Source organism: Bufo bufo, chromosome 9, assembly GCF_905171765.1.
Source record: "Bufo bufo chromosome 9, aBufBuf1.1, whole genome shotgun sequence".
Classification (NCBI taxonomy): domain Eukaryota; kingdom Metazoa; phylum Chordata; class Amphibia; order Anura; family Bufonidae; genus Bufo; species Bufo bufo.
Genome location: NC_053397.1, coordinates 205211534 through 205238805, shown reverse-complemented (window position 1 = coordinate 205238805; position 27272 = coordinate 205211534). Strand labels below are relative to the sequence as shown.

The following is a 27272-nucleotide window of genomic DNA, read 5'->3' as shown; positions in this document are numbered from 1 at the left end:
CCATTCCACCATTCTCGCACCATTGCCCCTTTCTGGCTGCTTCCGGTCCCTACTGGATTGGGAGAGGCTTGGTCTTGTGGCCACTGCGACCAGTCACTGGCCTCAGTGGTCACATGTGCTTGTTCAGCAGTGTTGTGCTATTCTAGCATATGTGATTGGCCGCAGAGGTCATGGAATAAGCCACTTCCAGTCTTACTGGGGCCAGAAGCAGCTGAGTGATTTTTATAAATCTGGCACAGGTTCCAACCGCTAAATGGGTGCCTAGTTTACATAACCAAAGTACCTCATTACAAGAATTTAAGATGAATAGGTATGGGTCATATCTATTAGTCAGAGCAGAGAATGGCAGTAAAGAAAGTCTCTCACTCTGGAGGACCCAGGATTACATGAACAGCATGTTGCCTTCAAAAGGAACTGGGTAATACTTCATTTCTCCTGTGGTGGCGCTGTTGGGAAAGTTGAACACTTGCTGACCCAACAGATTACATCTGATCACTGGGAGTCCCAACAGAATGAAACTCCTCCAACCCACACCATATTGAAAGTTCTATCATTGGCCTCACTAGGACATGTTATATGTTAAAATAAATGGCAGACAACGTTGGGAAAATATTTATTTTACTTTAGCGGATTTATTTAAAAAAAATCTCTAATTATAAAAAAATTTCATGCATTTTTTCTTGTTTTGCCCAGCACAGTTTTTTCACACTAGAAAAATGGCAGCACAGAAACCATAACAAAACCAAAAGACGTGTGAATATATCCTGCTGGCTCTACAATTATGTGTAGATCCGAAGTATACAACTGCATGCTGAAAATTCTCAGATAAGGTGAGCTTCTTCCAAAAAAAGGATGCTCCTGGGCTTGAGAGAGTCATTCACTGATCTCATCACCTTTAACTTGGCAATGTTTTAGATAATGTATATTGGCATATTGTTGGAGTTTTCTCAAATTTTGATTTTTATCTTTATATGCAAAAAACCCTCCCCTTTACCATTGAAGCTACATGAAGCTATGAGTTAGAAACAAAAAGTGTCAACATTAATCATTTTATACCTCCTCGGCTTGCTCTTCATCTACACGCAGTTTACTAATAACTTACTTTTGGACCAGGTGGGCCAGGTAATCCAGGTTGGCCGTGGGGTCCAACCATTCCCTAAAAGACAGAATCCAAAATAAAAGTGTTAAATGAAAATAATATTCATGTTTTTTCATTTTCCCCTTTAAATGCCATTTTAAAGATTATGTATTAAATACATCCACATAAAAAGTTTAGAAACTGTGCATATTGATCCCTTACAATATTAATTGGTTCCCGGATGACCAAGTTGAAGCAATTGTATTCAAAGCTCCCAAAATAATACAAAATGAAGATGAAAGAACATTAAGAAGACTACAAATACAGATAAAGCAAGTTCTTACAGGGAAAGAACCCCGAAGAACAGCTGTCTACAGATGGGTCTGAGGCTTGGCTGATATCTCTGGTCTTGTTTCAAGTTTCATAAAAAAAAAAAAAATACTATAAAATAGCAGCAAAGGCTTTAAAATAGCACAAAAAAAAAACAATACTCACCTCTTCAATCCGTCTCTGAGCCAATGCAGATGCTCTGCCGATTGTCTTCCCAGCACGTGACTGCTGCAGCAAACCACTGTCCTCAGCGGTCACTTGCTGTACTACTGGCATTACCACCAAAAGTGGGAGCCATGATGTGAGTAGTAAGACATGTGACTGCTGAGGCCACAGATTGTGTGCTGGCTGCTTGCAGTGTCTACTATGGATATGTGGGACTTTGAAGAGGTAAGTATTGTATTTTTTGTTATTTTAGAGCATTATTTTTGATAGCTCCATTATAACTCACGGGTGGGACATGGTGGCTACCTATAGGTGACAGTAGTGGGACAGATTTTGCTGGAGGAGAGCTAATTTTCATAGAAAGATCTTAGAAAGGTGCTACCAAATAGCCAATCAGAGCATGTACTTCAGTAATATAGGGGTTTTACCAGCCAAATAACCATTCTGAATGGTAGTTTTTTCCAGCCAATTACACATGCAGTAAATCGGCATTGTGGCTTCAATTTACGACGACAGGAAACATCACTATGAAAATATTGTAACCCGAGGCCACTGGAACTTGTGGAACTACTTGTATATATATTGCATTGTTTCCTACTGATCCTGAGTTTCAGTCTGTAATAGAAGCCAGAGCTGTATTCATAATTCTGTAGACTTCAGTGCTGAAATCTCTGAGCATTCCTTGCTGGCTCAACATCTGTAGAGAGACAACCTGTCAACTGCATTACAAGTGTTGTCTCATTGGGCAAGCCTATTGTAATGCTGCTTTGACTATGTGTTTAAAAGGAAATTGAATATAAATATGTAATTTTAACCGTGAAGACTCTACTGGAGCTCACTCCTTTGGAGTGCAGAGGACGCTCCTAAAGACCTTCTTTGACTTTGTGGTGGCATCAGCCATATTCTATGGTGTGGTTTGTTGGGGGAGCAGCTTATCTGTGGCTGAGAGACAGAGATTAGATAAGCTCATTAAGAAGGCCAGCTCTGTCCTAGGTTGTCCTCTTGATCCAGTTCAGGAGGTGGGTGACAGAAGAACTCTAGCAAAATTAACATCACTGTTAGACAATGTCTCCCACCCCATGCATGAAGCTGTTGTGGATCTGGAGAGCTCCTTCAGTGGCAGACTGCTGCATCCTAGGTGCACGAAGGAACGTTATCGGAGGTCCTTCCTCCCGGCAGCGGTTAGGATTTATAACCACCACTGTTCCCAGAAACCCAGTAGTGAATTTTTTATGTAAATTCTGTGTTATGTTTTTCTTGTATTTTACTCTTTAATTTCTAACTAATCTTATTTTTCTCCTGTTGTAAATGTGATTGCTGCTGCTATGCCAACATTTCCCCACTGAGGGACAATAAAGGGATTTTCTTCTTCTTCTTCACACTTGTTGTGTCAGAAGTCCTGGAAGGTGCGGTTTTCAAGGTTATCACTTTGTTGTATCATCAGGTCCTAGCATCCAAACAAATGACATCCATGCAATTCAAGGACGGCTCGAGTTTGCCAGAACGGGAGCCACTCTTACAGCACTCCTTCTTGCCTCATAGATGGAGGTTCCAAGCTGGGGTCCACCTTTATTATGTCCATCTGCCCTAGTAGGTCATATGGACAGGGACTGTCTTCATTGGACAAGCCTTTTCTAAGTTTGTAAAGATATGTTGTTGACTGTTTTCTGGTAATAGCCAGAGGAAATGTGAATAGACCTCGGGACTATAATGCAAGCTGTAACTCCGATTTAGTGAATTAGCAGAATCTGCAACAGGGCCTTCGATGCAGACATGAACAGAACCTTATCCCATGACAACAAAAATACACAATTTTGAAATAAGGTCAAGTGCAAATGTGAACATAGAAACATAGAAACATAGAATGTGTCGGCAGATAAGAACCATTTGGCCCATCTAGTCTGCCCAATATATCTGAATACTATGGATAGCCCCTGGCCCTATCTTATATGAAGGATAGTCATATGCCTATCCCATGCACGCTTAAACCCCTTCACTGTATTTGCAGCTACCACTTCTGCAGGAAGGCTATTCCATGCATCCACTACTCTCTCAGTAAAGTAATACTTCCTTATATTACTTTTAAACCTTTGCCCCTCTAATTTAAAACTGTGTCCTCTTGTGGTAGTTTTTCTTCTTTTAAATATGCTCTCCTCCTTTACCGAGTTGATTCCCTTTATGTATTTAAAAGTTTCTATCATATCCCCTCTGTCTCTTCTTTCTTCCAAGGTGGGAACATATGATGACACTTGCACTGTCTAGTACTGCATTAAGTCTAGTTTCACGCTAGCGTTAGACATCTTCGGCAAGCTGTTGTGGTAGGGAGCAGCCTCCTGGAGATGTCTCGATCTGGCACTGCTAGACGCTACCCAACACCCACTAGCCCCATTCACTATAATAAGCCGGCAAACATGTCAAGAATAAGTGAGAAGAAAACCGTTGCATGGATGGCGTTGCGGTAGCTTCCAGAAATGCTGGAATGCAGAAAGAACGGGCAGGCTGCTCCTTGCCGGAACAGCATGCCGGATCTAAAAGTACTAGTGTGAAACTAGCCTAACTCGTCATTGCCAAAGATAGATATTCAAAAACTAAATGAGGAATATGTGAACCTTCCCATCTACAGATGGCCATTCTTCATGAAAAGTTTGGCCCCTAGCACAGATATTGCTGCAGATTTATTTTCTTGCCTTCCAATCGGACGTGTACCAGTACCGACCAAGGCTAATTTCACACAAGCGTGTTCAGTCTGTGAAATACGCTCCGTGTGTCAGAGGTATTTCCTGGACTGATTGTTGTTCCTGTGACAGGACCTCACGGCATTATAATGAATTATAATGCTGTGTGTCCCTGAATTGTATTGACAGCATTGACTACAAGGACAGCATCATAGATCATTAAATGATTATACTACCGTGAGGTCCTGTCACAGGAGCAGCATTCAGCCTGGGAAATACCTCTGACACATGGAGCGTATTTCAAACACTGAATATGTTTGTGTGTAATTAGTCTTGGGGTACTTTCACACTTGCGTTTTCCTTTTCCGGCATTGAGTTCCGTCCTAGGGGCTCAAATCCTGAAAAGAACTGATCAGTTTTATCCCAATGCATTCTGAATGGAAAGCAATCAGTTCAGGATGCATCGGGATGAATCCAGTTCAGTCTTTTTTACTGATCAGGCTTTTCAGAAAACCGTAGCATGTTGTATTTTTACCTCCGGACAAAAATCCGGAACACTCTGATTGAACGCCGGATCCGGCATTTTTCCCATTGACTTGCATCAATGCCGGATCCTGCGCCGTGTGTTCCGTCAAACCGGATCTGGCTTTTGTATGTTAAACCCCAAAAATGTGAAAAAAAGTCCATAAATGGCGGATCCGTTTTTTTCCAATGCATTTTTTCATTGTGATCAGAATCCTGATCAGGATTCAAATGTAATCCGTTTTCACGCGTTTTTCCGGATCCGGCGGGCAGTTCCGGCGACTTCAAACAACGCTAGTGTGAAAGTACCCTAAGACTAAAGACCCCCATACACATTAGAGTATTGTCAGCTGGACCTGCAGTTTTTCATCTGGGTGGGCCGGTCAACAACCCATCAAAGTCATACCTTTAAACAAGAGTCCTCTGTTCCCCCCGCCACAGTCTCCATTAGATCCCTAGAAATGCCTTTAAAGGGGTTGTCTCACTTTACCAACTTGCATTCATCATGTAGACAGAGTTGCAATCCATCAGAGATGGTCGTTCTTGCACACCTATGTGCACTCCCACGGTCACGGCCACCAGAGAGGCTGGCATTTTTTGCCTATGGTGTGCAAGCACAGCCACCGCTGCTGGATTGAAGGGTGGTTATACGAGCAGTGTATAATGTGATGGAAAACTGAATCAAGCCAGCAAAGGAGGCAATATGGACAATCACAATACATTAGTAAGTGGCTTGTATTAACTTTGTATGCATGATAAATCCCATTAGAATAAGTGAGACAATCCCTAAAGATTATCATTATGACCAATTTTTGTCATACTATATAATCCTCCATTCCTCCTGCTTTTCTTTATTTTCCTCTTCTTCCTTTCAAAGAAATCACTGAGGAAATCATATAATCCTTTTTTCTTTGCCCAAACAATTAGCATAATTGGCATATTCACAGACACATAGCAGTTTTTGCCATGCTTTAGTGTAACAACCATTACTTGTTGTATAAGGATACATTTCCTTTAAAGAAGTGGACCACCCACTTAAGAACACATGTAATCCTGTGGATCTATTCCACCGAGGTCTGTCAGGGACAGTGTTTGAGGCTGAGGAGGATGGCATGTCTGGGTTTGCTTATAAAAGTAGACGTTCCAACCACACGAAGCCATTAAACCAACTAGGCCGCTTGCCATTCATGAGCAGGATTTCAGACACCGCAGCCTTTCGAAGAATATTTTCCAGCGTTTCTAATTTCTGATTGGAAATGGTCAAAAAAGTCAAGGTTTCATTTAAAGGGGTACTTTGGGATTTTCATGGTTTATTTAGGGGTTGCCTAGGATTTGAAAAATAGCTAGGTGCAAAAAAAATTAAAAAAGGAACCAATCCTCACCTGTTCAATCTCCCACAGCTCCAGCACCACTGCTCTGGGAGTCCCAACTGGTCTTTGGTACGGTAACTGCTCCTGCTGTGGTGAAGTGACGTAAATCCACAAGACCGATGCAGCCAATCAGTGGTTGTGCCACACAGGCAAGCTTAACCTCCAGTGATTGGTTGAAGTGGCAGAAGCCAGTGATTGGCTGCAGTGGTTATGTGCCTATATGGCACATCATGGCTGCAGGAAAGCAAACTAAATCTGTAGGGGACCATCAGAGTGGCAGCGCTGGACGGATCTAACAAGAGTATTATTTTTATTTTATTACATTCCAGGCATGCAAAGTTTTTTTAAATCGTCTCACAGTGAGAGTCTGACCTCCTGGACTCTTGACGCTCGGCACAATGATGGAGGCTGTGGCACTTCATTGTGCTGATCAGTGGGAATCTCAGAAGGACAACCACCACGATCAAGCATTCATTGCCTATCCTAGTTAAAGTTAAAAATAGCCTTCAACTAGGGTTATGTAATAGGTAGCAGGGTCAGGTGGATGTGGCCCATGGGCAACAAAGATACAGCACATTGGGCACCCCGTCTATCCCATCCTTGGCTAGACAAGCATTGAGCATGTGTACCCAGATAACAATGGACTCCCCCAAGCCCAATGGGTCTCGAAATCTTCCAAGGTTTCACGATGATGCAGGTTCTAGACAGACAATGCGCAAGCACATCATTCATAAACTATACTATAAAACCAGAGCCATGGACAGGGACGGACTGGCCATAGACCCTACAGGGAAACTTCCCAGTGGGCCGATGTCCAGGGGGTCACCTGAGCCCTCCTCACAGCTGACTCTCCTAGCTTTAATTACTGCTGGCAAAGTCTAGTACTTATGCACCCGGTCAGCAACCACAGGTGATCTCAGATGGGAGGGGGGTATTTTGATCTACACTGTGGCATTTGGTTCTGCTGGGGTGGTATTTAGTGCTGCATTATGGTATTGTTGACCCCACTTAGTTTAGTTGTTGCTGCTTACTTGTATTGACCCTTCCTCCTGTCAATTTGGAACCTCCTACAACATGGGGCCACTTTTTCCAGGGCCACGTTAAGTTCCCAGTCCACCCTTGGCCATGGACAAACTTTTTGACCCAGACATAAAATTGAATACCTGCATACTGAAGATATGGTTTGGATTCATGCTAATAATTACTTTGGATTAGTATGTATGTTGCACTGTGTGTGTCATTGTAATTTTGGGGGGGGGGGGGGGGGGGTTAGCCATGCCCCTTTCACTAAGCCATACTAGGTTTCTTTCAGCCCACACCCCTTTTTATGTGCCATGGTACCACCTCGTTCCTAGGTAGAAGAGGAATGTGGATCAGATTATGGTGAGACTGGCTGACCATCTAATGTGTATGGGGTGTCCTGACTCTCCTCCAACATTATGAATTCCAACATGTCTGATTCCTTTGTTCTCAGAAGAGATAGTCAGCTTATTCTCTCCCTATTTACAAAACATGCACAGACGTATTCAGTATGGGAAAGCGGGGGTTCCGAAGGAATAGTTCATGACCGAAAGCCCTCTAAGGCTACTTTCACACTGGCGTTTGGTTTTCCATTTGTGAGATCCGTTCAGGGCTCTTACAAGCGGTCCAAAACGGATCAGTTTTGCCCTAATGCATTCTGAAGGGAAAAGGATCCGCTCAGTTTGCCTCCGTTCCGTCTCCATTCCACTTTGGAGGCGGACAACAAAACGCTGCTTGGTGTCCGTCTGACGAAACTGAGCCAAAAGGATCCGTTCTGACACACAATGTAAGTCAATGGGGACGGATCCTTTTTCTATGACACAATCTGGCACAATAGAAAACGGATCCGTCCTCTATTGACTTTCAATGGTGTTCAAGACGGATCCGTCTTGGCCATGTTAAAGATAATACAAACGGATCCGTTCAGAACGGAGGCAGACGGTTGTATTATCTGAACAGATCCGTCCATGCAGATCCATGACGGATCCGCACCAAACGCGAGTGTGAAAGCCGTCTAAGGTGTATGGCCACCTTTACTGATGAAATGCTGTGTGTGTACAATGATAGCAAATATTACTATGCGGTTAAAAGTGGATGTGAACAAGTTCTGTACAGATGCAGGGTGAGTCTGACACTGGTTGCAGGGGAGGTGGTGCCCCATGGACCAATAAGGGGCTTTTCAACCAAACTTTATACCTCCAGACCTTTTATGAGAACACAAAATTCCTTGTTTGAATTGTTTGTTTATTTTTCCATAATGCAACTTAAAAAAGCAAAATTCTAATAAAATCCTAAATATTTTTTAAATGTAATTATTTTTAACATTTGACGCTTTCATTCAAAATCAAATCACAGGGAATTTAAAGACACCATAGCCCTAAGAGTGTTGCCCCGAGCGTTTTGCACCATAATTGCACGACAATTCTAAACACGGCCCAGCTTCCTTCTCCCCTGTAGCTAGGTTTAGCAGAAGACTGGAGAAGTGGAGAAGCGGACGACTTGCATTCCCTGCTTGTCAGTGGCGCACATGTAAATGCTCTCTGATCTCAAACAGACAGTTGGCTGTACTTGAATGGTATGGTCTCCTTAAATAACCCAAAATACAAACTTGGAGGAAAAAAAAGCTGAAACAAAACTAATTCAATCTGTTCAATTTCAAAAGTAATAATCGCAGCAGAATCTGGTGAAAACCTGTTGCAGAGTTCTGCATTTGTCATTTTTGATGGGATCCTGTTTTTATTTTTCATAATCCCATCTGGTCATTGACAACACTGAAAATAGACGTCCATTTAGGACAGCGTTTTTCGCCATTTTGCGGCCTGATACAATAATCAAATGTTTGCATCTACTAACCTTAAAGTGGGATCAGATGATTTTGCCTCTGTAATGCCATCTGTTCTGAGTCAGACACAGGTAAGGCCACTTTTCCACAATCCGTGTTTGATCAGTGATTTCCATGAGTGATTGTGAGCCAAAACCAGGTGTCTAAAACACAGAACAGGTGTAGAACTTTCCATTATGCATTATCTCTCTGCTCCACTTCTGGTTTTGGCTCACAATCATTGATCAAACACTGTATGAAAGCAGCCTAAAGGTCCTTTTACATGGACCGATAATCTTCCAGATGATCAGGAAAGAGCGTTTGTATAAATGCTCGTTCTCGATAATCTGACAGTGTAATGGGTGCTGGCAATCACCAGATGAACGAGCAAACGCTCATTCATCGAATGATCAAGTCGTTCTGCTGGCACAGAAGATTATTGTTCATGCGCAACAGATAGTAGCAAGTCAGTTCTCCTTCCAAAAGGACAGGAAGACTAAGGGGGTCATTTATTAAGCTGAAATACGCCTATATTAGGCCTGTCTAATTTACCATTTCCTACGCCTGTTTTAGGCATAGAAAATGGTCTAAATGTAAGACAGCTCAGAAGCTATCTTACATTTAGAACTGGCGGAGGATCCGCCAAAGTTATAAAGAGACTTGCACCTTTTCATAACTTCGGCGGAACCACCGCCAGCTTTGGGGTTTATTAAGACCAGCATCTAAAACGCCAGTCTTAATAAATGTGCCTGTAGGTGTCTCAAAATAAAATTGCCCTGGTTAGCGGAGTAGCCTTTGTCCAGGTTTTGGGGGGTGCACTCTTTCATTAGGGAGACCACATAGTATGCATGAGTAAATTATTTTAAGCCTTAAATGAGTAAAATGCAATCATTAAAAAAAAAATTCCCCCTAAGGTGTGGGTGTAAAGATAGTCATAAGGGTGAAGGTAGCAGTTCTGCTAAAATGCCTTCATGCATAGTAACAACAATGTTAATGCACAGGTGTTTGACAACATGGGGTGCAATTCTTTGTTTTATTAGGGTGGATTCACTTACCATGTGGACAAGGCCTTAGTTAATCAACTGCAGTCCTAGACAACTGTACGTGGACTATAAAGCGGTCAAGTACATACAGGAAGCAATGTCAGCAACGAATGTTTGTGGAAAAGCAGATGCTTCTAACATTGGGTTTTCATGGCTGAACAACCATATACAAGCCTGTGATCAATCGGTGTTATGCAATCCAGAAAGATGTACAGCCCACCCCTATTGGATGAAGCACACTTTCCCATCTGGGAGTCTGATGGACGAATCTGGATTTGCCGGCTACATGAAAACGTTTTGCCCAAATCAAAGTTATCTTGCAATGTTTGGTTTGAGAGAAATGGTCTAGGGATTTTTTGTCATGGTTCAGGCTGGGCCCTTTGATGTGTAAGAACCTGATCAACTTCACAGAGCTCTGACCACAACTCGCTATGAACTCCTTTGGGACAAACTGGAATGCCAACTTCAAGCTAGGATCTTATCTCCTAAGGCCAGTCCATGACCTTATTACAGCTAATATGGGACCCAGTCTGCTTTTGACAACCCTTTTCTGTTAGAAGGCCCTTGAAAGTCTACGATTCTAGGACGTCTAATCATCAACTGTAACCTGCAAGGAAACCTGGCTGTAAGTGTACAATGCCTCCCTGCAGGGCTATCACAGGGGAAACGACACATTACATGGTGACCATTAAAAAAAATTGTCTATCAGGGATCAGCAACCTTCGGCACTCCAGTTGCTGTAAAACTACAACTCTCAGCATGCGCACTTACTGGCTGTATTTGTAATTCCCAGAGAAGTGAAAGGAGGATTCTGGGAGTTGTAGTTTCAGAACAGCTGGAGTGCCAGAGGTTGCTGATCCCTGATCTGTGTAATGCATGGATATACCTGGTCTAGAGAGAGAGACTCTTTCTAAGGGCCTAATGATCAGGTACACGATTGGCAAGTTCCTTCACCAATCATCGTCTCATGTAATCATGCCTCCGACCACCAGGCAAAGGAGCCAACATTTATGTCGGGTGATTTCTTCTTTTATGAAACGTGAAAATTATCAGTTTTTCAGTAGCACATTGCCCTGTGTAAACCCGGATGTGCTCCTGACAATAATGGTAGGTGTCCGAACAATCACATTTAATGATAATTCAGGCGCATACAATTGTGATGATTGCTCTATGTAACTGGAGCTAAACGAGCGGTGATCAACATACGATATTGTTAATTGGGACTCAATTTGGGCAAAAAACTTCCCTTTGTAAGACTACTTTCACATATGCATTTCGCATTCCGGTTTTGAGATCAGGCAGAAGATCTCAAAACCGGAGCAAAACGCTTTAGTTCAATTTAGTACATCTGTTCGGATGCGGTTGTATTAAATTAAAACTGAACTAACCGTATCCGGCACTAAAAACCAGATCTGCACCATTGACTTAAATTGTTCAGTTTTGCAAACAGGACACAAGACTGCAGCTTGCAGCAGTTTTGTGTCCGGCAAGGGTGCACCTAGCCTTTCTGCTGCCTGAGGGGAAAACTGAAACTGCCCCACCACCTGCCAATTTCTTAACCTAACCCCTTCCCTCCAGCCCTACAGGCTGTTCACCATGTCGGATCCGTCCTGCGGCTATTTCGCTGTGCCTATAATGGGGACGGGGGCGGAGCTCCGGCGCAGCACAGCGAAAGCCGCCGGACTAAAAAGCCTGACATGCAGTAATTTTAGTCCGGCGGCCTTTCGCCGTGCACCGCCGTGCTGCGCCGGAACTCCGCCCCCGTCCCCATTATAGTCAATGGGGACGGAGCGGCGGTCCGGCGGCGCGGCGAAATAGCCGCAGGACAGATCCGACATGGTGAACAGCCTGTCGGATCTGTCCTGCCGCAAGTGTGAAAGTAGCCTAATGCGTTTTGCACTCGCGTGAGAAAAATCGTGCATGTTTGGTACCCAAACCCGAACTTCTTCACAGAAGTTCGGGCTTGGGATCGGTGTTCTGTATATTGTATTATTTTCCCTTATAACATGGTTATAAGGGAAAATAATAGCATTCTTAATACAGAATGCATAGTAAAATAGTGCTGGGGTTAAAAAAAATAAAAATAATAATTTAACTCACCTTAGTCCACTTGATCGCGCTGCCGGCATCTCCTTCTGTCTCCTTCTTTGCTGATTGTAGGAACAGGACCTGTGGTGACGTCACTCCGGTCGTCACATGGTCCATCACATGATCCATCACCATGGTAAAAGATCATGTGATGACCGGAGTGACGTCACCACAGGTCCTGTTCCTACAATCAGCAAAGAAGGAGATGTCGGCAGCGCGATCAAGTGGACTAAGGTGAGTTAAATAATTATTTTTATTTTTTTTAACCCCTCCAGCGCTAATTTTACTATGCATTCTGTATTGAGAATGCTATTATTTTCCCTTATAACCATGTTATAAGGGGAAATAATAATGATCGGGTCTCCATCCCGATCGTCTCCTAGCAACCGTGCGTGAAAATCGCACTGCATCCGCACTTGCTTGCGGATGCTTGCGATTTTCACGCAACCCCATTCACTTCTATGGGGCCTGCGTTGCGTGAAAAACGCACAAAGAGGAGCATGCTGCGATTTTCACGCAACGCACTAGTGATGCGTGAAAATCACCGCTCATGTGAACAGCCCCATAGAAATGAATGGGTCGGGATTCAGTGCGGGTGCAATGCGTTCAACTTACGCATCGCATCAGCGCGGAATACTCGCCTGTGTGAAAGGGGCCTTGGGGTTTCGGCTGTGGATTCCAATGGAAAAATCCACCAATTAATCTTAAAAGGACATCTGTCAGCAGATTTGTACCTATGACACTGACTGACCTGCTCCGTGTGCGCTTGGCATCTGAAGACATCTGTGTTGTTCTCATGTTCATATGTGTCCACATTACTAAGAAAAATGATGTTTTAATACACTGCTCAAAAAAATAAAGGGAACACTTAAACAACACAATGTAACTTCAACTGTCCACTTAGGAAGCAACACTGAGTGACAATCAATTTCACATGCTGTTGTGCAAATGGGATAGACAACAGGTAGAAATTATAGGCAATTTGCAAGACACCCCCAATAAAGGAGTGGTTCTGCAGGTGGTGACCACAGACCACTTCTCAGTTCCTATGCTTCCTGGCTGATGTTTTGGTCACTTTTGAATGCTGGCGGTGCTTTCACTCTAGTGGTAGCATGAGACGGAGTCTACAACCCACACAAGTGGCTCAGGTAGTGCAGCTTATCCAGGATGGCACATCAATGCGAGCTGTGGCAAGAAGGTTTGCTGTGTCTGTCAGCGTAGTGTCCAGAGCATGGAGGCGCTACCAGGAGACAGGCCAGTACATCGGGAGACGTGGAGGTGGCTGTAGGAGGGCAACAACCCAGCAGCAGGACCGCTACCTCCGCCTTTGTGCAAGGAGGAACAGGAGGAGCACTGCCAGAGCCCTGCAAAATGACCTCCAGCAGGCCACAAATGTGCATGTGTCTGCTCAAACGGTCAGAAACAGACTCCATGAGGGTGATATGAGGGCCCGACGTCCACAGGTGGGGGTTGTGCTTACAGCCCAACACCATGCAGGACGTTTGGCATTTGCCAGAGAACACCAAGATTGGCACATTCGCCACTGGCGCCCTGTGCTCTTCACAGATGAAAGCAGGTTCACACTGAGCACATGTGACAGACGTGACAGAGTCTTGAGATGCCGTGGAGAACGTTCTGCTGCCTGCAACATCCTCCAGCATGACCGGTTTGGCATTGGGTCAGTAATGGTGTGGGGTGCCATTTCTTTGGAGGGCCGCACAGCCCTCCATGTGCTTGCCAGAGGTAGCCTGACTGTCATTAGGTACCGAGATGAGATCCTCAGACCCCTTGTGAGACCATATGCTGGTGCTGTTGGCCCTGGGTTCCTCCTAATGCAAGACAATGCTAGACCTCATGTGGCTGGAGTGTGTCAGCAGTTCCTGCAAGACAAAGGCATTGATGCTATTGACTGGCCCGCCCGTTCCCCAGACCTGAATCCAATTGAGCACATCTGGGACATCATGTCTCGCTCTATCCACCAACGTCACGTTGCACCACAGACTGTCCAGAAGTTGGCAAATGCTTTAGTCCAGGTCTGGGAGGAGATCCCTCAGGAGACCGTCCGCCACCTCATCAGGAGCATGCTCAGGCGTTGTAGGGAGGTCATACAGGCACGTGGAGGCCACACACACTACTGAGCCTCATTTTGACTTGTTTTAAGGACATTACATCAAAGTTGGATCAGCCTGTAGTGTGTTTTTCCACTTTAATTTTGAGTGTGACTCCAAATCCAGACCTCCATGGGTTGAAAAATTTGATTTCCATTTTTTTATTTTTGTGTGATTTTGTTGTCAGCACATTCAACTATGTAAAGAACAAAGTATTTCAGAAGAATATTTAAATAATTCAGATCTAGGATGTGTTATTTTTGTGTTCCCTTTATTTTTTTGAGCAGTGTATATGCAAATGAGCCTCTAGGAGCAACGGGGGCTTTGCCTTTACACCTAGAGCCTCAGCTCTCTCTGTATCTGCCACGCCCTTTCCACTTCATTAACAAGGCCAGGCAGTGAAAACGTCATCACGCCTGGTCCTGTCAATAAAAATGCCCTGTTAGGGTCTAATAGGGTTTCCTCTTTAATGCCAATGGTGTTGAAACAAGGTTCAGCGCGGTGAAAAAGTATTTGCAGCTTTTTCACACTTGAATGTTTCAAATCATCACTACTTAGAAAGAGGTAAACCCAAGTAAAACGCAAAATGGTGTTAAGTGATGGTTTCCTTTAGTGAAGAAATAACTGCTGGTCCGATGGGAGAAACTCCCTGCTCATAAGCTACTAGAATCACCACTTACCCAAGTTCAATTGACACTTGATTACTGGTGGACCTGATGAAATGAGACCTCCCTTACAAAGAACCTGTCTGTCAATGTGTATCACCTAGAAGGCCCCATAGGTTCAAAAGAGATTCAAGTACTGAAGCAAAAGGATAAAGCTACTGCTAAGACTTTGGGACGAACCACAGTGGGCACCATTGATGGAATTGACAGAGCCATGAACTCTACTCTCTATTAGAAGATCCTGAAGGAGAACATCCGCCCCTCAGTATGTGATCCAAAGCTCAAGTGCGGTTGAGTAATGCAACAGGACAAGGTTTTGAAGCTCACAAGTCTACCTCTGAATGGCTTAAAAGAAACAAAATTAAGGTTTTGGAGCAGCTGTCAAAGGTCTGACTTGAATCCCACTGTGGCAAGAGCAAGCCGGCAGTTCATGGTGGAAACCCCTCCAATGTAGCCGAATTAAAACAAATAAGAATGTGCTTAAATTCCTCCACAGTGATGTTATCATGGTGTAGGGGGAGGGGAGGAACACCAGAATGACAACAGAAGGAAAATGACCAGGAACTAGGCCTCAAAGCTAGGGAAAGGGAAAAGGTCACCACCTAAGGAAACCCTAAACCTAGCCCTGACTCCTGTCAGTATGAATAGACCCTGAAGGTGGGAATATTCATTCACCTAAATCCTAGGCCCTAGTAACCCTGCAAAGCCCTAGGATTAGTAAAAGGGTCTTAGACTACTGGTTCCTTCCCAGATGAACGAACCAGAGTCTTTCTGAAGCCTAGTGAACAACAAGCAAATGGGAGCAACAAAATACCAAGAGAAGTACACTTATCTTCAATATAAAATGGATGAGCAGGAACTCAGGTGAGGACCACACACCAGATCTTCAAAGTCCAGGCAGATAATATCAACCGCATTGTATGAAGTGTGAGTCCAGACTAAATAGAGGAGCAGTAATGACCACAACCTACACCTGAAAAAAAGAGGTGTGGTCATTACCGACAACACTGCAAAAAGTGAAAACAGATAGACTGTCAGATAACCTAATGTGCAGCCAGTCTCTCAGATCTTCTAACCTCTGTCACTGGAGGGACCGTGACAGATGTGAAAGACTCATCGCAAAAGTTTGATGGCAGTGGTTACTATCAAGGGTGGTGAAAACCAGTCATTAGGTTTATGAGGGGCAATTTTGTTTCACATGGGTCATATAGGTTTTTAAAAAAATCTTAAATTAATCTATAAGAAATGGAATGATCATTTAAAAGCTGAAGTTGAGTTTCCTTTTGAGGTCTTTTATATTAAAATTAGTTGGATGCTGACTATAAACTATATTTTATGGTAAACTTGCTATACAATACTATCATCTATGATCTGTCGTAACAAAACCAAAGCCCGTTTCAGACCCAACATAACAAAAACAGCCATTGATCCACTGCCATCATTACAGTACTTTCTGCTTATGAATTGTTTGATTTACTCAGTACTCTATTGAGTCACACTGGGTTTTACAGTCCTGCCAAAAATATTATCTTTCAGGTTTTTTGCAATGCATTAGTCTGTATCAGAAAATGTACTGAACGAAGGTCAAGGTGAACGATGATTCAGGCTTTTTGGCCCAATTTACAAATAATTTATTTATAATGGACCGAGTGTGCCTTGTAAAAAATAACTTTTATTCAGATACTTTTAAAAAATTATCACTCGGGTAAGGTAATGGATTGGAGCGCAAGACAGGGTTCAATAGCCTAGTCACTTTTCCTGTGGTTGAGGCGAGGGTCAGATAAAGCTGACGGTTTCTCACGAATCAATTCTAGCCTGTAGCTGCTTTCCTTACAATTCCTAATCTCGGGTAGGGGAGTCTAGCGTGGCTGTATGTCGGAGCACTCGCCCTGAAAAGGGCGACCCCCAGCCTCAGGATACCTCGGACCTGGTCTGCATTTCCCTTTTTATGCTAAATTGCTATTGCTGGATTGCTTCTGCTTCTACGCGTTTCGCCTAATGAATAGGTCTCTTCAGGAAGCGATGTGTGTAGTCTCAGCAAGTAGATTAAGGCAGTGGCAATATTGTAGCGAAATTACCTTCCTTATAAAGTTGTAGAACCTCCCCTTCCGCGGGGGCGGATCTGGGAGTAACGTCTCTCCCTGCGATCTCGCTCCCTGCTCCTGCCGCTCCCTGCTGTTGTTATGGGGACCTTCTGGCTGGCATCTCCGCTGTCAGATTTGCCTCGGATCAGAGCGGTTCTGTGTAATGGGTGGCGAGGACATGTTTTCAAAGGCAGATACTGCAAAGGATCGCCCACACCGGTTCTGTTACATTAAATATCGTGGTAACTTGATCATGTTGAATAGACCGGCCCAGTTACATATACAAAATGCAGCGGCATCATTACAGGAAAGAGGTCCATATATTAGTCAAAGACCCCATGATTTTTAGGCAAGTAAATTGTTGTTGTGGGGGGGGGGGGGGATCATAATATCATAAAGCTGTTAATAGTGGTATACCATATATTTACTGATCCCAGATGTATAGATCAACTTATAAAAATGGCTTGAAAGATAACATTTCATTCAGTCCATTTGGTGCAGTAGACTGCATCATGAAAATTTATTTTGTCTCTATTCCAGTCACCCCCTCTCCGCATTTGTGGAATATATGTTCAATTCCCATAAATTTGATACAGTTCGTGTCTCCTCCATCTACCATATTCATGTGTCCTGCAACGGATGTATCTTTTTTGTTGACAATATCATTATAATGGTCTTGGATGCGTCGTCTGAATTCCCTTTTGGTTTTCCCAATGTAGTCTAATGGACAGCTACATTGTGCTCGGTAGACCACTCCTGTTGTCTGACAATTGATGAAGTCGTTGATTTTGTATACTCTATTTGTTATTGAGCATGTAAATTCTTTTGTTACCCTCACTTGACTACAGGCCATACATTTACAAATTTACAAATAACCAACTTGATGATTGCACCGTTCCCAAAATATAAAAAAAAAAATGGAATTGTTAATATTACAGTAAAGATGGACACTTAATCATACACCAAATATAAACTCTGCCTGCACGGCTTCCGGGGACGAGTTATAATAAGACATAGCTCACCATGTAAAGCCACAATTATATCTAGCCTTCACATAAAAGACAGGGTGGAAACAGATATTTTATATTTAGGATCTGACGAGTGCTTTGAGGGCCAGTAAATGGGTGTATCCATAGAGAAGGTCTAAACGGGGGAAGAAAAGAGGAGCATAGGATTTCTGCAACCACTTAGAAAGAAAGTATAAGTTTATATAACACCGGATCTCAAAACCGGATAGCAAAAAGACAGATGTGAAAGCAGCCTAAGGAGGTTAGGCTGCTTTCACATCTGTCTTTTTGCTATCCGGTTTTAAGATCCAGAGGGGGATCTCAAAACCACAGCAAAATGCTTCCGTTCTAAGAATACAACCGGCTGTATCCGTTCAGAACGGATCCAGTTGTATTATATCGAAAGTGAGGAAACCGGCACTAAAAGCACCGGAAGTCAATGGGCCGGATCAGTTTTTTTGTGCCCGAACCATTGACTTATAGGGTTTTTTGATCCCGGATCCGGCTTCCCATGCCGCACACAAAAACGCTGCTTGCATTTGTTTTGTGTCCAGTATGGGAATGCAACAAACCGGAATGGAATGCGTTCTGGTGCACTCCGTTCTGGTTTCTTCAGTTTTGTCCCCATTGACATTGAATGGGGTGAAAACTGGAGCGTTGTGCTGCGATTTTGAGACCCTGTGTCGGATCCTAAAACTGGACAGCACAACGCAGAAGTAGCCTCAAAGGGGTTGTATAGCACTGCAATATTGATGACCCATCGTTAGTATAAAAACATTAATTGGCCAGTGTCAGACAATGTAGCGACACCCCCCCAACCGGTAACACACAGTCAATTTAGCCTCCTTCCCGACAATTGGCTGTACCATCGGCCCTTAACACTCAACATCTACTGGCAACCATCATTGTTTTCAGATGCCTTCCGTTTTTCACATAGCCTCACTCATTTGTGTGGACCCAGAGCTGTGTGAAAAATGGTCAAAACAGAAAGCGGAGCAATTTTTCCGGAACCCAAAGATGGTGCGCGAAAAACAATGTCGTGTTCACAGATCAACTGAAATGAATGGGTCAGGATTCAGCCCGAATGCTGAAAAAGGGACCTATCCGGACGGAAAACTCGCTCGTATAAAATTAACCAAATATATATTTTTTTTGTGCAAAATTTCAATTAATGTAAACTTAAGCAGCAATGAATGTAGTCCCGAGAAAATAGTTCCATTATCTCTATTTATAACTTCTGTACTATCTATATGAACCAAGCTCAGGGAGCCAGCGCTTAACATTTCCCGTCAAGTCATACAATTCCAATCTTAAAAAAGCCTCCTCTACAAAATATTTCTAAGACACCAAGAATATAAACTAAATGCGATTTATTATCAGGTTTTAAATGAAAAAAGCAGATGTGAAACGTGATATGCCAGTTACTCACCCTTGGACCTCTTTTCCCTGGGGGACCTGGTAAACCGGGAGGACCTGGAGGACCCTGAAGACACAGAAAACACACAAGTATTTTACTGAATGACTAAGCTCCAGTGTCTCAGACTCTAAATCCCAAACTATTAATTATCAACACCTTCTAACCCTGCAGTAAGATCACAGAGCGCTCGGCTTAAAGCTCTGACTTTCAGCTGAAAATAATCCAAGCATTTAATGGGGCTCCCAACACACAGATTCTCATTGAAGCCAGTGGAATGTGTGTTATTTCCATAAGGAAACGATGGTTGTCCATTATTTACAAATTTTTGGGAAATAAATGGCCGTAGTGTGAATGGTCTCAGAACCTCAGAATTGTACCTTTGTGTACACCCGCTTCTCTCAAGGAAAATAATGCTGAAGTATGGCGGTGTAGAAGCCAACCAGGCTACGCCATACAGGCGCAGCGCATTTCGTGTACAAGAAGTTTTCTGTATCCATATAATGTAGTGGTTAACACCTGGTTCTGCAGATTTCCCCCCCCCCCCACAAATCCTTCCTTGATCCCCTCTGAGCTGTGGATGATTTGGCTATAAGATCTTTTCCTCATATACATTAGTTGTTCTCCAGACGTTTTAAAACTTTGAAATGTAGATAAAAACTCAACTTTATGCTATTGCATGTTATCACAGCCAAGAAGATGCATTTGGAAACTGTCCTGAGGCCTGGTGAACACTCCAGGACCATCCAAAAATTCAGATACCTCTGAATAGTAATGTATATACTGTATATACATTTTATATCTATAATAAGTAGTGGTAGTCTTAAAAGGGGTTGTCTCATTTCACCAAATGGCATTTATCGTGTAGAGAAAGTTAATACAAGGCACTTACTAATGTATTGTGATTGTCCATATTGCCTCCTTTGCTGGCTGGATTCATTTTTCCATCACATTATACCCTGGTCGTTTCTATGGTTACGACCACCCTGTAATCCATCAGGGGTGGTCGTGCTTGCACACTATAGGAAAGGGGTCAGCAACCTCCGGAACTCCAGATGTTGTGAAACTACACCTCCCAGCATGCTAACTTTCTTTTGGAGTTCTGAGAACTGCCAATCAAGTGTGCATGCTGGGAGTTGTAGTTTCACCACAGCTGGAGTGTCGAAGGTTACTGATCTCTGATATAGAAAAACGCGCTGGCCTATGCATAGTCCTGCGGTCCCGGCCACCAGGGAGGCCGGCACTTTTGTATGCAAGCACGACCACCACTGATGGATTGCAGGGTGGTTGTAACCTCTAGAAACGAGCAGTGTATAATGTGATGGAAAAATTTATGAAGCCATAATATGGACAATCACAATACATTAGTAAGTGCCTTCTGTTAAAGGGGTTCTGCAGTTTGTTTAAACTGATGATCTATCCTCTGGATAGATCATCAGAATCTGATCGGCGGGGGTCCGACACCCGGTCAGCTGTTTGAGAAGGCAGCAGTGCTCCAGCAGTGCCGCAGCCTTCTCACTGTTTACCGCTGGCCCAGTGACGTCACGACTAGTATCAACTAGCCTGGGCGGGGCTAAGCTCTGTTTACTTGAATGGAGCTTAGCCCCGCCCCGCCCACGCTAGTTGATACTAGCTTAGCTTAGCCCCGCCCACGCTAGTTGATACTAGTTGTGACGTCAGTGGGCCAGCGGTAAACAGTGAGAAGGCTGCGGCGCTGCTGGAGCACCGCTGCCTTCTCAAACAGCTGATTGGCGGGGGTCCCGGGTGTCGGACCCCTGCTGATCAGATGCTGATGATCTATCCAGAGGATAGATCATCAGTTTAAACAAAGTTCAGAACCCCTTTAACTTTCTCTACATGATAAGTGCCATTTGCTGAAGTGAGAAAACCCCTTTAATGTCTTTAAAGGGATTGTACACTGTGTGATTAAAGAGACTGCTTGTTTTCCAGGAACAGCACCACTGTCGTCCATGGGTTGCATCTGGTATTGCAGCCCCACAGCCTGTAGACAAGTGTGGCGCTGCTTCTGGGAGATTATTGCACACAATACATTATAAATTCTATAAAATATTAAAATATGGCTTAATAAAAACAAATAGATAATTAACTTTAATAACAGAATCTGACATGGCAAATAGCTTTCCTCGTATACTTTATTTAGCTTGCTTTTCATTACATGTCCACTTATCATCTCATTTAAAGTCACGTTCAGAATGTGACTGACTCCAGATACGTCAGCAGTGTGTTGGACAGAGAATGAACCAACAGGGGGCAGCAAAGATGTTTAAATCAACCCTAACCTTTCAATAAACTTTGCATAACTTTGTAATATATCTTATCAAAAGACTCTTTCTCCTCCTCCTAGACTAACATTCTTTGCTAAACCCATTGAGAGATGAGACAGACTGTCAGCTCACTTAAGGATCAGATTACATGCTGCCCATTGAAGGTTATAAAGGGGGAGAAGGGAAGAGGTGCAGAGAGACACAAGCATATGCCGCCCATAGAAGTCTACAGAGAAAGGAGTTTTTTTTGCCTTCCTCTGGATCAATTTGCAGGATTACAGGCTGAACTGGATGGACAGATGTCTTTTTTTCAGGCTTATAAACTATGTTACTAGAATAGGAGAAATCAGCTAATAAAAGGGAGCAAGAGACATTTTCTCTAATAAGATATATTACAAAGTTTCTTCTATTCAATATTGGTTTATGCAAATTTTGTTGAAAGGTTGCTGACCATTTAAGATCAGTGCAGACAAGACATCAAGGGAATTTTTAATGTAGCCCGGGATGAGTATGAACAGGGAGAATTGATGTCATTCGAGAACAGTTAAGCTATTTGGAGAACGTACTCAAAATTATATTAGGTTTATGTCGTAAGGATGGGTTAACTTCCAGATCATTCTTTTAAGTTCTTGCTAGAGCCTTAGCTTCATTACTAGGGATGAGCAAACTTGTGTTTCAAGTTCGGCGTGCAAGCTTCAGGTTTGGGTTATCTAAGAATTCTGTTATGGAGGCTACCACTGACTATAACTTATGGTCTGTGGTAGCAGAAACCTTAACGGAATTCTTAGATAATCCGAACCTTGTACGCCGAACTTGAAACACACATTCATAACCTTATTTAAATAAAAAAAATACTGTACAGCAAACTCCTAGTTATGAGGGGAACACTTCCACTGTCTCTTCTTCCTGCTGCCATAACACTTCAGATGGTAAGACTCCTTTAAATCAGGGATTTGACTGACAGGTATGAACAACAACTACAATGACGTTTTAGAACTAAAAAGCCCATAATCAACACAGCCTGTACAGTATATCATAGAAGATACAATTTTACATTTCTGTTCAAGACAGTCAACACTATTCATTTGACAACAATTAACAATACCAGTGATATCCTTACAGTTGCATGCAACATAGATACTGTACATGTTCGTTAAAGGGATTCTCCACTTTGGACAATCTCAACTTGTTAGAAGCATCCATTGACACAAAAAATAACAACAAAGAAAGAGTCCATCTTCTGGGACCTCCAGGAATCTGAGGACAAACCTGGCAGTAAGTGTTCGATTTCCCTGCAGCACCACCATAGGTCAAATGAAGTATTACACTCTGCCAATTTAAGTCAATAGGTTTTCTGACAGAACATGACAGGTCATTTACTGAGAAAAAGATTCTCTTTGTAACCAGTCTGGCATAAAGATTAAGATCTGGTACAGTGGACCACTCTATAAACTCAGAAGTACCTAATATGAAAGGGGGTGGGATGGAATCCATGTTCTGTCAGTGGTTTTCACTTTGACCATTGGTAGGAGATACACTGGAAATCCCTTTTCAGCCTAGTACTTTACGTGGAACACAGATGACATACAGAGGGCAAATAATGGACATCGGGACCAATAACAAACCCATCACAGCCAACTTCACAGATGAAACACTGACTGCCTTGCCATGGACGTCATCACTGATAGGGACGCGTGAAAGAGCCATTAGATTGTAATAGCATAATTCACCACATTAATCATATGTATTGGATTTTACTAGTCGAAGTAGAAAACACATACAAGATTGCCTGACAACATGACCCATTCCTAAAGCTTCTAGTAATGAACAGACTAAACAGAGTTTCGTTTAAGGGACCTGTACAATGCCCCACTCATGACTCAAACAGAATTATAAAATTCTTAGACTGTCACATATTGCCCAATATCAAAACCAACAGGGAAATGTGTGAAACCATATTCTGTCTGAAATTTGAGCTCCATAAACTTAGAATGAAAAATGCTTCATTACAGTTTGAAATATTTGGCTCCATCTGTAAGAAGATGGAAGACATCTGAAATAACGTTCCACTGAAATTACTATCTTTTTGCTTAGCCAAGGAACTACAGTGAGTCATGTTGCAAGCTCATCAAGTGTTCCAACTCACTTTTCACAAGTCACACACACACATACATACATACAAAAGAAATAGTCAACTTACTGGAGGTCCAGGATCTCCTTTATCCCCAAGCAAATCATCCATTTCAAAAAGAGTGTTCATCTCCTCGTAGTCATAATTGTAGTTCTCCATGTCGACTTCATAGAGGTTTTCTGTTCCGTAGTTATTTTCTGTTCTGTAATCATTCCCCGTTCCATAGTCATTCTCTGTTCCATAGTTACCATTCTCATCAGGATCATCCCAAAGGTCAAGCTGGCTATATGCGTCACTACTGGCCTGATACAGCGTCCTGTTGAAGATCTGATGAATACCCACCTTTCCATCCTTTTGCCTTTTCATATATTGTTTCTTAGAGGTGTTGTTCTTTGACCATATCTTTTCATGAACCAAGGTATCATGGTTTGGTGGCTGGATACTTGTTTCAGGAAGCGGAGTAACCTCAACATGAGATGTTTCATTCTGGGCAAAACTACTATTTTGGGATTTTGGGGACAACTGAGCTAATGAAGTTTTAGAAGCTGATAAAACTGGTTCTTGGGCTATGTCTAATATAGACTGTGATTGGATACTGTCCTCTACATTTTTATTAGTCTCTAGTTGTCTAGATGGATGAAGACGTTGTTCCATACTAGAGTCTCCAGGTTGAGATCGGAAAGTGTCAGCGTGAAGACAATGCTTCCGCACATAGAGGCAGTAATTTGCAGAGGCTTCTGCTGAAGGAATAATCTCCAGTTGACATATTACTCCTTCAAATTGAACAGAATGAAAAGTCATTCTCCCCAAAGTAAATATACTACCGGGAGCAAGTGTCTGTATGTCAAATACAGCTGCTTTGTTAAAGTATTTCTTTCCACATTCTGCAAACAAAGAAATGGACTTGTGTCCAACACCAATAGCAAAGCTGTGCCACTGTCCATCCTGCACTGTGTAATCGAAGGACACAGACTTTTTGCCCACTGTGTGCACGACTACCTTTCTCGGCAGCAACTGTACACCAAAAAATATCCTATTTTTATTTCTAATACTGAAGAGGAAAGCATTGTTGGTTTCGTCTGATCGTAGACTGATCAACAAGTAAAATGGAAGTCCCAATTTAGAGAGAATGTTACTTCCTAGTGGATATTCGATGATTGTGTCTCTGGTCAGAACTACTCCTGGTTCTGCTAACTCCACCCTGTGGTCTTCTGCAGTAGCTGTCCATGGTTTGCCAGTCACTGATGACAATAGTAGTGGCTGCTTCTCTCCACGACCTAACCAATGAGAAGCGTGTATGCCTGCAAAAAAAAAGAAAGAAATTATATTTTCAAACTTTTTCTACTAAAAGGTGAAACAAAAAACTCTTTCTGTAGAGTTGAAGACAATCCTAGACTTATGTCCATACAAAAATGTGTACCCTCAGCTGAGAAGTTTTAAAACTTTGCACTGTATGGTTTCCATACACTGTATGGTTTCCATTGTTACAACTAGAGGCTCCTACTACTGCATGAGAAAATAAACCAAACCCCATCCACTTTTGCAACTTGCCTATGCATGGTTAAGTTGGTAGGTGCACTGTCATGCGATCATGAAGGATAGAAATTATGACCAAGATACCTAAAATACATTCTAAGGGTTTTAAATGTTTTCGAATTTTCAGTCCATGCCGGGCCACCTACGGGTGGTCTTTATTTCTGATCTATGAGCATGTAACATTACAAACAAGCGCCGTTAAATAATCTTCAAAGTGACATATTGTGGTTTTATTGAATGAAGAAGACAGTTCTTTGGACCAATAACAAACCCTCCACAGCCATCTTCACAAATGAAAAACACTTTGCCATGGACGTCATCACTGATATGGACGTGTGAAAGAGGCCTTAGATTGTAATAGCATAATTCACCACCTTAATCATATGTACTGGATTTTACTAGTTGAAGTAGAAAACACATACAATATTGCCTGACAACATGACCTATTCCTTCTTTATTTCTGATCTATGAGCATGTAACGTTACAAACACAATCACGTTGGAATAATCTTCAAAGTGACATATTGTGGTTTTATTGAAAGAAGACAGTTTGTCTGTTTTCTTGATTGCCAAGTGTGGTGTAGGCCTAATTCCATCAGTCTACTTGGAAACTTACCAGTAATTACTCAAGGAAATGAGAAACCATACAAATCTCTCGGCTACATGTATTCATTTAGAACAATTAAGGCAAATGAGAGAATTAACCCACATTCTTGGCTTTCTATAACATACATACACACTGAATTTTGGGGTCTTAGGATTTTGTGACCATTTAGAAACCAGTCCTTGAGCGAGTGTAAGGAAAGAAACCTAATCAGCCACTTACCTAGACGTCTTCCAACATTTGGGATCTCCTGACATTATAAATGTACAGTTTCAAAAAGGACCATGCTGTTTAAAAGAACCAAACTCTGCAGACAGTAGGACCATGTCTGAATGGACAGGTACCTGCTGGTAATACGGCTATAGTGCTAGATAGGTTCCTGAAAACACGATGCCACATCTGCACTTGACTACTTACCCCTAAAAAAACAAAAACTGTTGTTGCTTGCGATTTCCCTCTAGAAACTGTTCTAAACTTGTTAGCACCTTGGGGTGGTCATCATAGAATTAAATACAAAATTGCATAAATATAAAAAAAAAAGGGTTAACTGAAAATGTAGATATCTGGAAGAGTGTTTTTCTGTAATAGGAAATTTGCACACTGCATCAGATTTAGGAATTCCCATGGCAATAAACAGTTAGCATAGCCAGCATACCATGGACTAATCCAATGTCCAGGTCTACAATATCCCTGGCTGCTATTAAATAATTTATCCAGCAGAAAATGACCTGTTTATAAAAGGAGACATCAGTCCTCGTGTTATCAATAATTGATGGAGGTTTAATACATCACGCACAGGATGTTTACCTCTTACATCGTGGTTCCTTTTTTCAACGGCCAAATGATGTAAATATTTCTGTCTGAGGAGCACAAAACTAGAAGATACTGAAGCTCAGCCTGGATGATGACGGAAGCAGCGGACCTCAGTGCAGCCTTCCTCATACAGGGTTATCTTAACCTCCAAAAATGCGCCATGTGTCTAGTTGTAGTGTACAGGACTGAGAGGTCTTAGCTGTGGTCAGGATGTTGCAGTACATTCTTTATGAGGAACAGGTGGGATGGCGCACTCCATAGTCATGGTCGTCCCCTTTACGCTCCATTTGAATGCCTAGAACATGCCTAAGTTGTATGTTATTCTAATAAGGTCTTGAATGAGCCCCAATATCCAAACTGTCAAGGTCAATTAGTTGGCTGTCATGGTACCTTTGGAAAGTGAGGGCTCAGCCCTTGTTGGAATCTTCCCTTTGCTACTGGATGTCGTGAGGCTTGGCAGGAACTATACGGTTATCGAGCAATCTGTGGGGAATTGACCCAAAGGTCTTGGAA

The 27272-nt window shown here is 42.6% G+C and overlaps 1 protein-coding gene across 1 annotated transcript in view; it reads right to left on the bottom strand.

Moving 5' to 3' along the window:
- COL24A1 (collagen type XXIV alpha 1 chain) overlaps window positions 1-27272 on the bottom strand; it is a 241707-nt gene that overhangs the window by 167055 nt on the left and 47380 nt on the right. The window contains exons 3-5 of the mRNA XM_040407488.1: window positions 23877-25108; window positions 19407-19460; window positions 1103-1156 (exon numbers count right to left, since the gene is read on the bottom strand). Of these exons, the coding sequence (XP_040263422.1) occupies window positions 1103-1156; window positions 19407-19460; window positions 23877-25108 (1340 nt within the window). The remainder of the gene's footprint in view (window positions 1-1102; window positions 1157-19406; window positions 19461-23876; window positions 25109-27272) is intronic.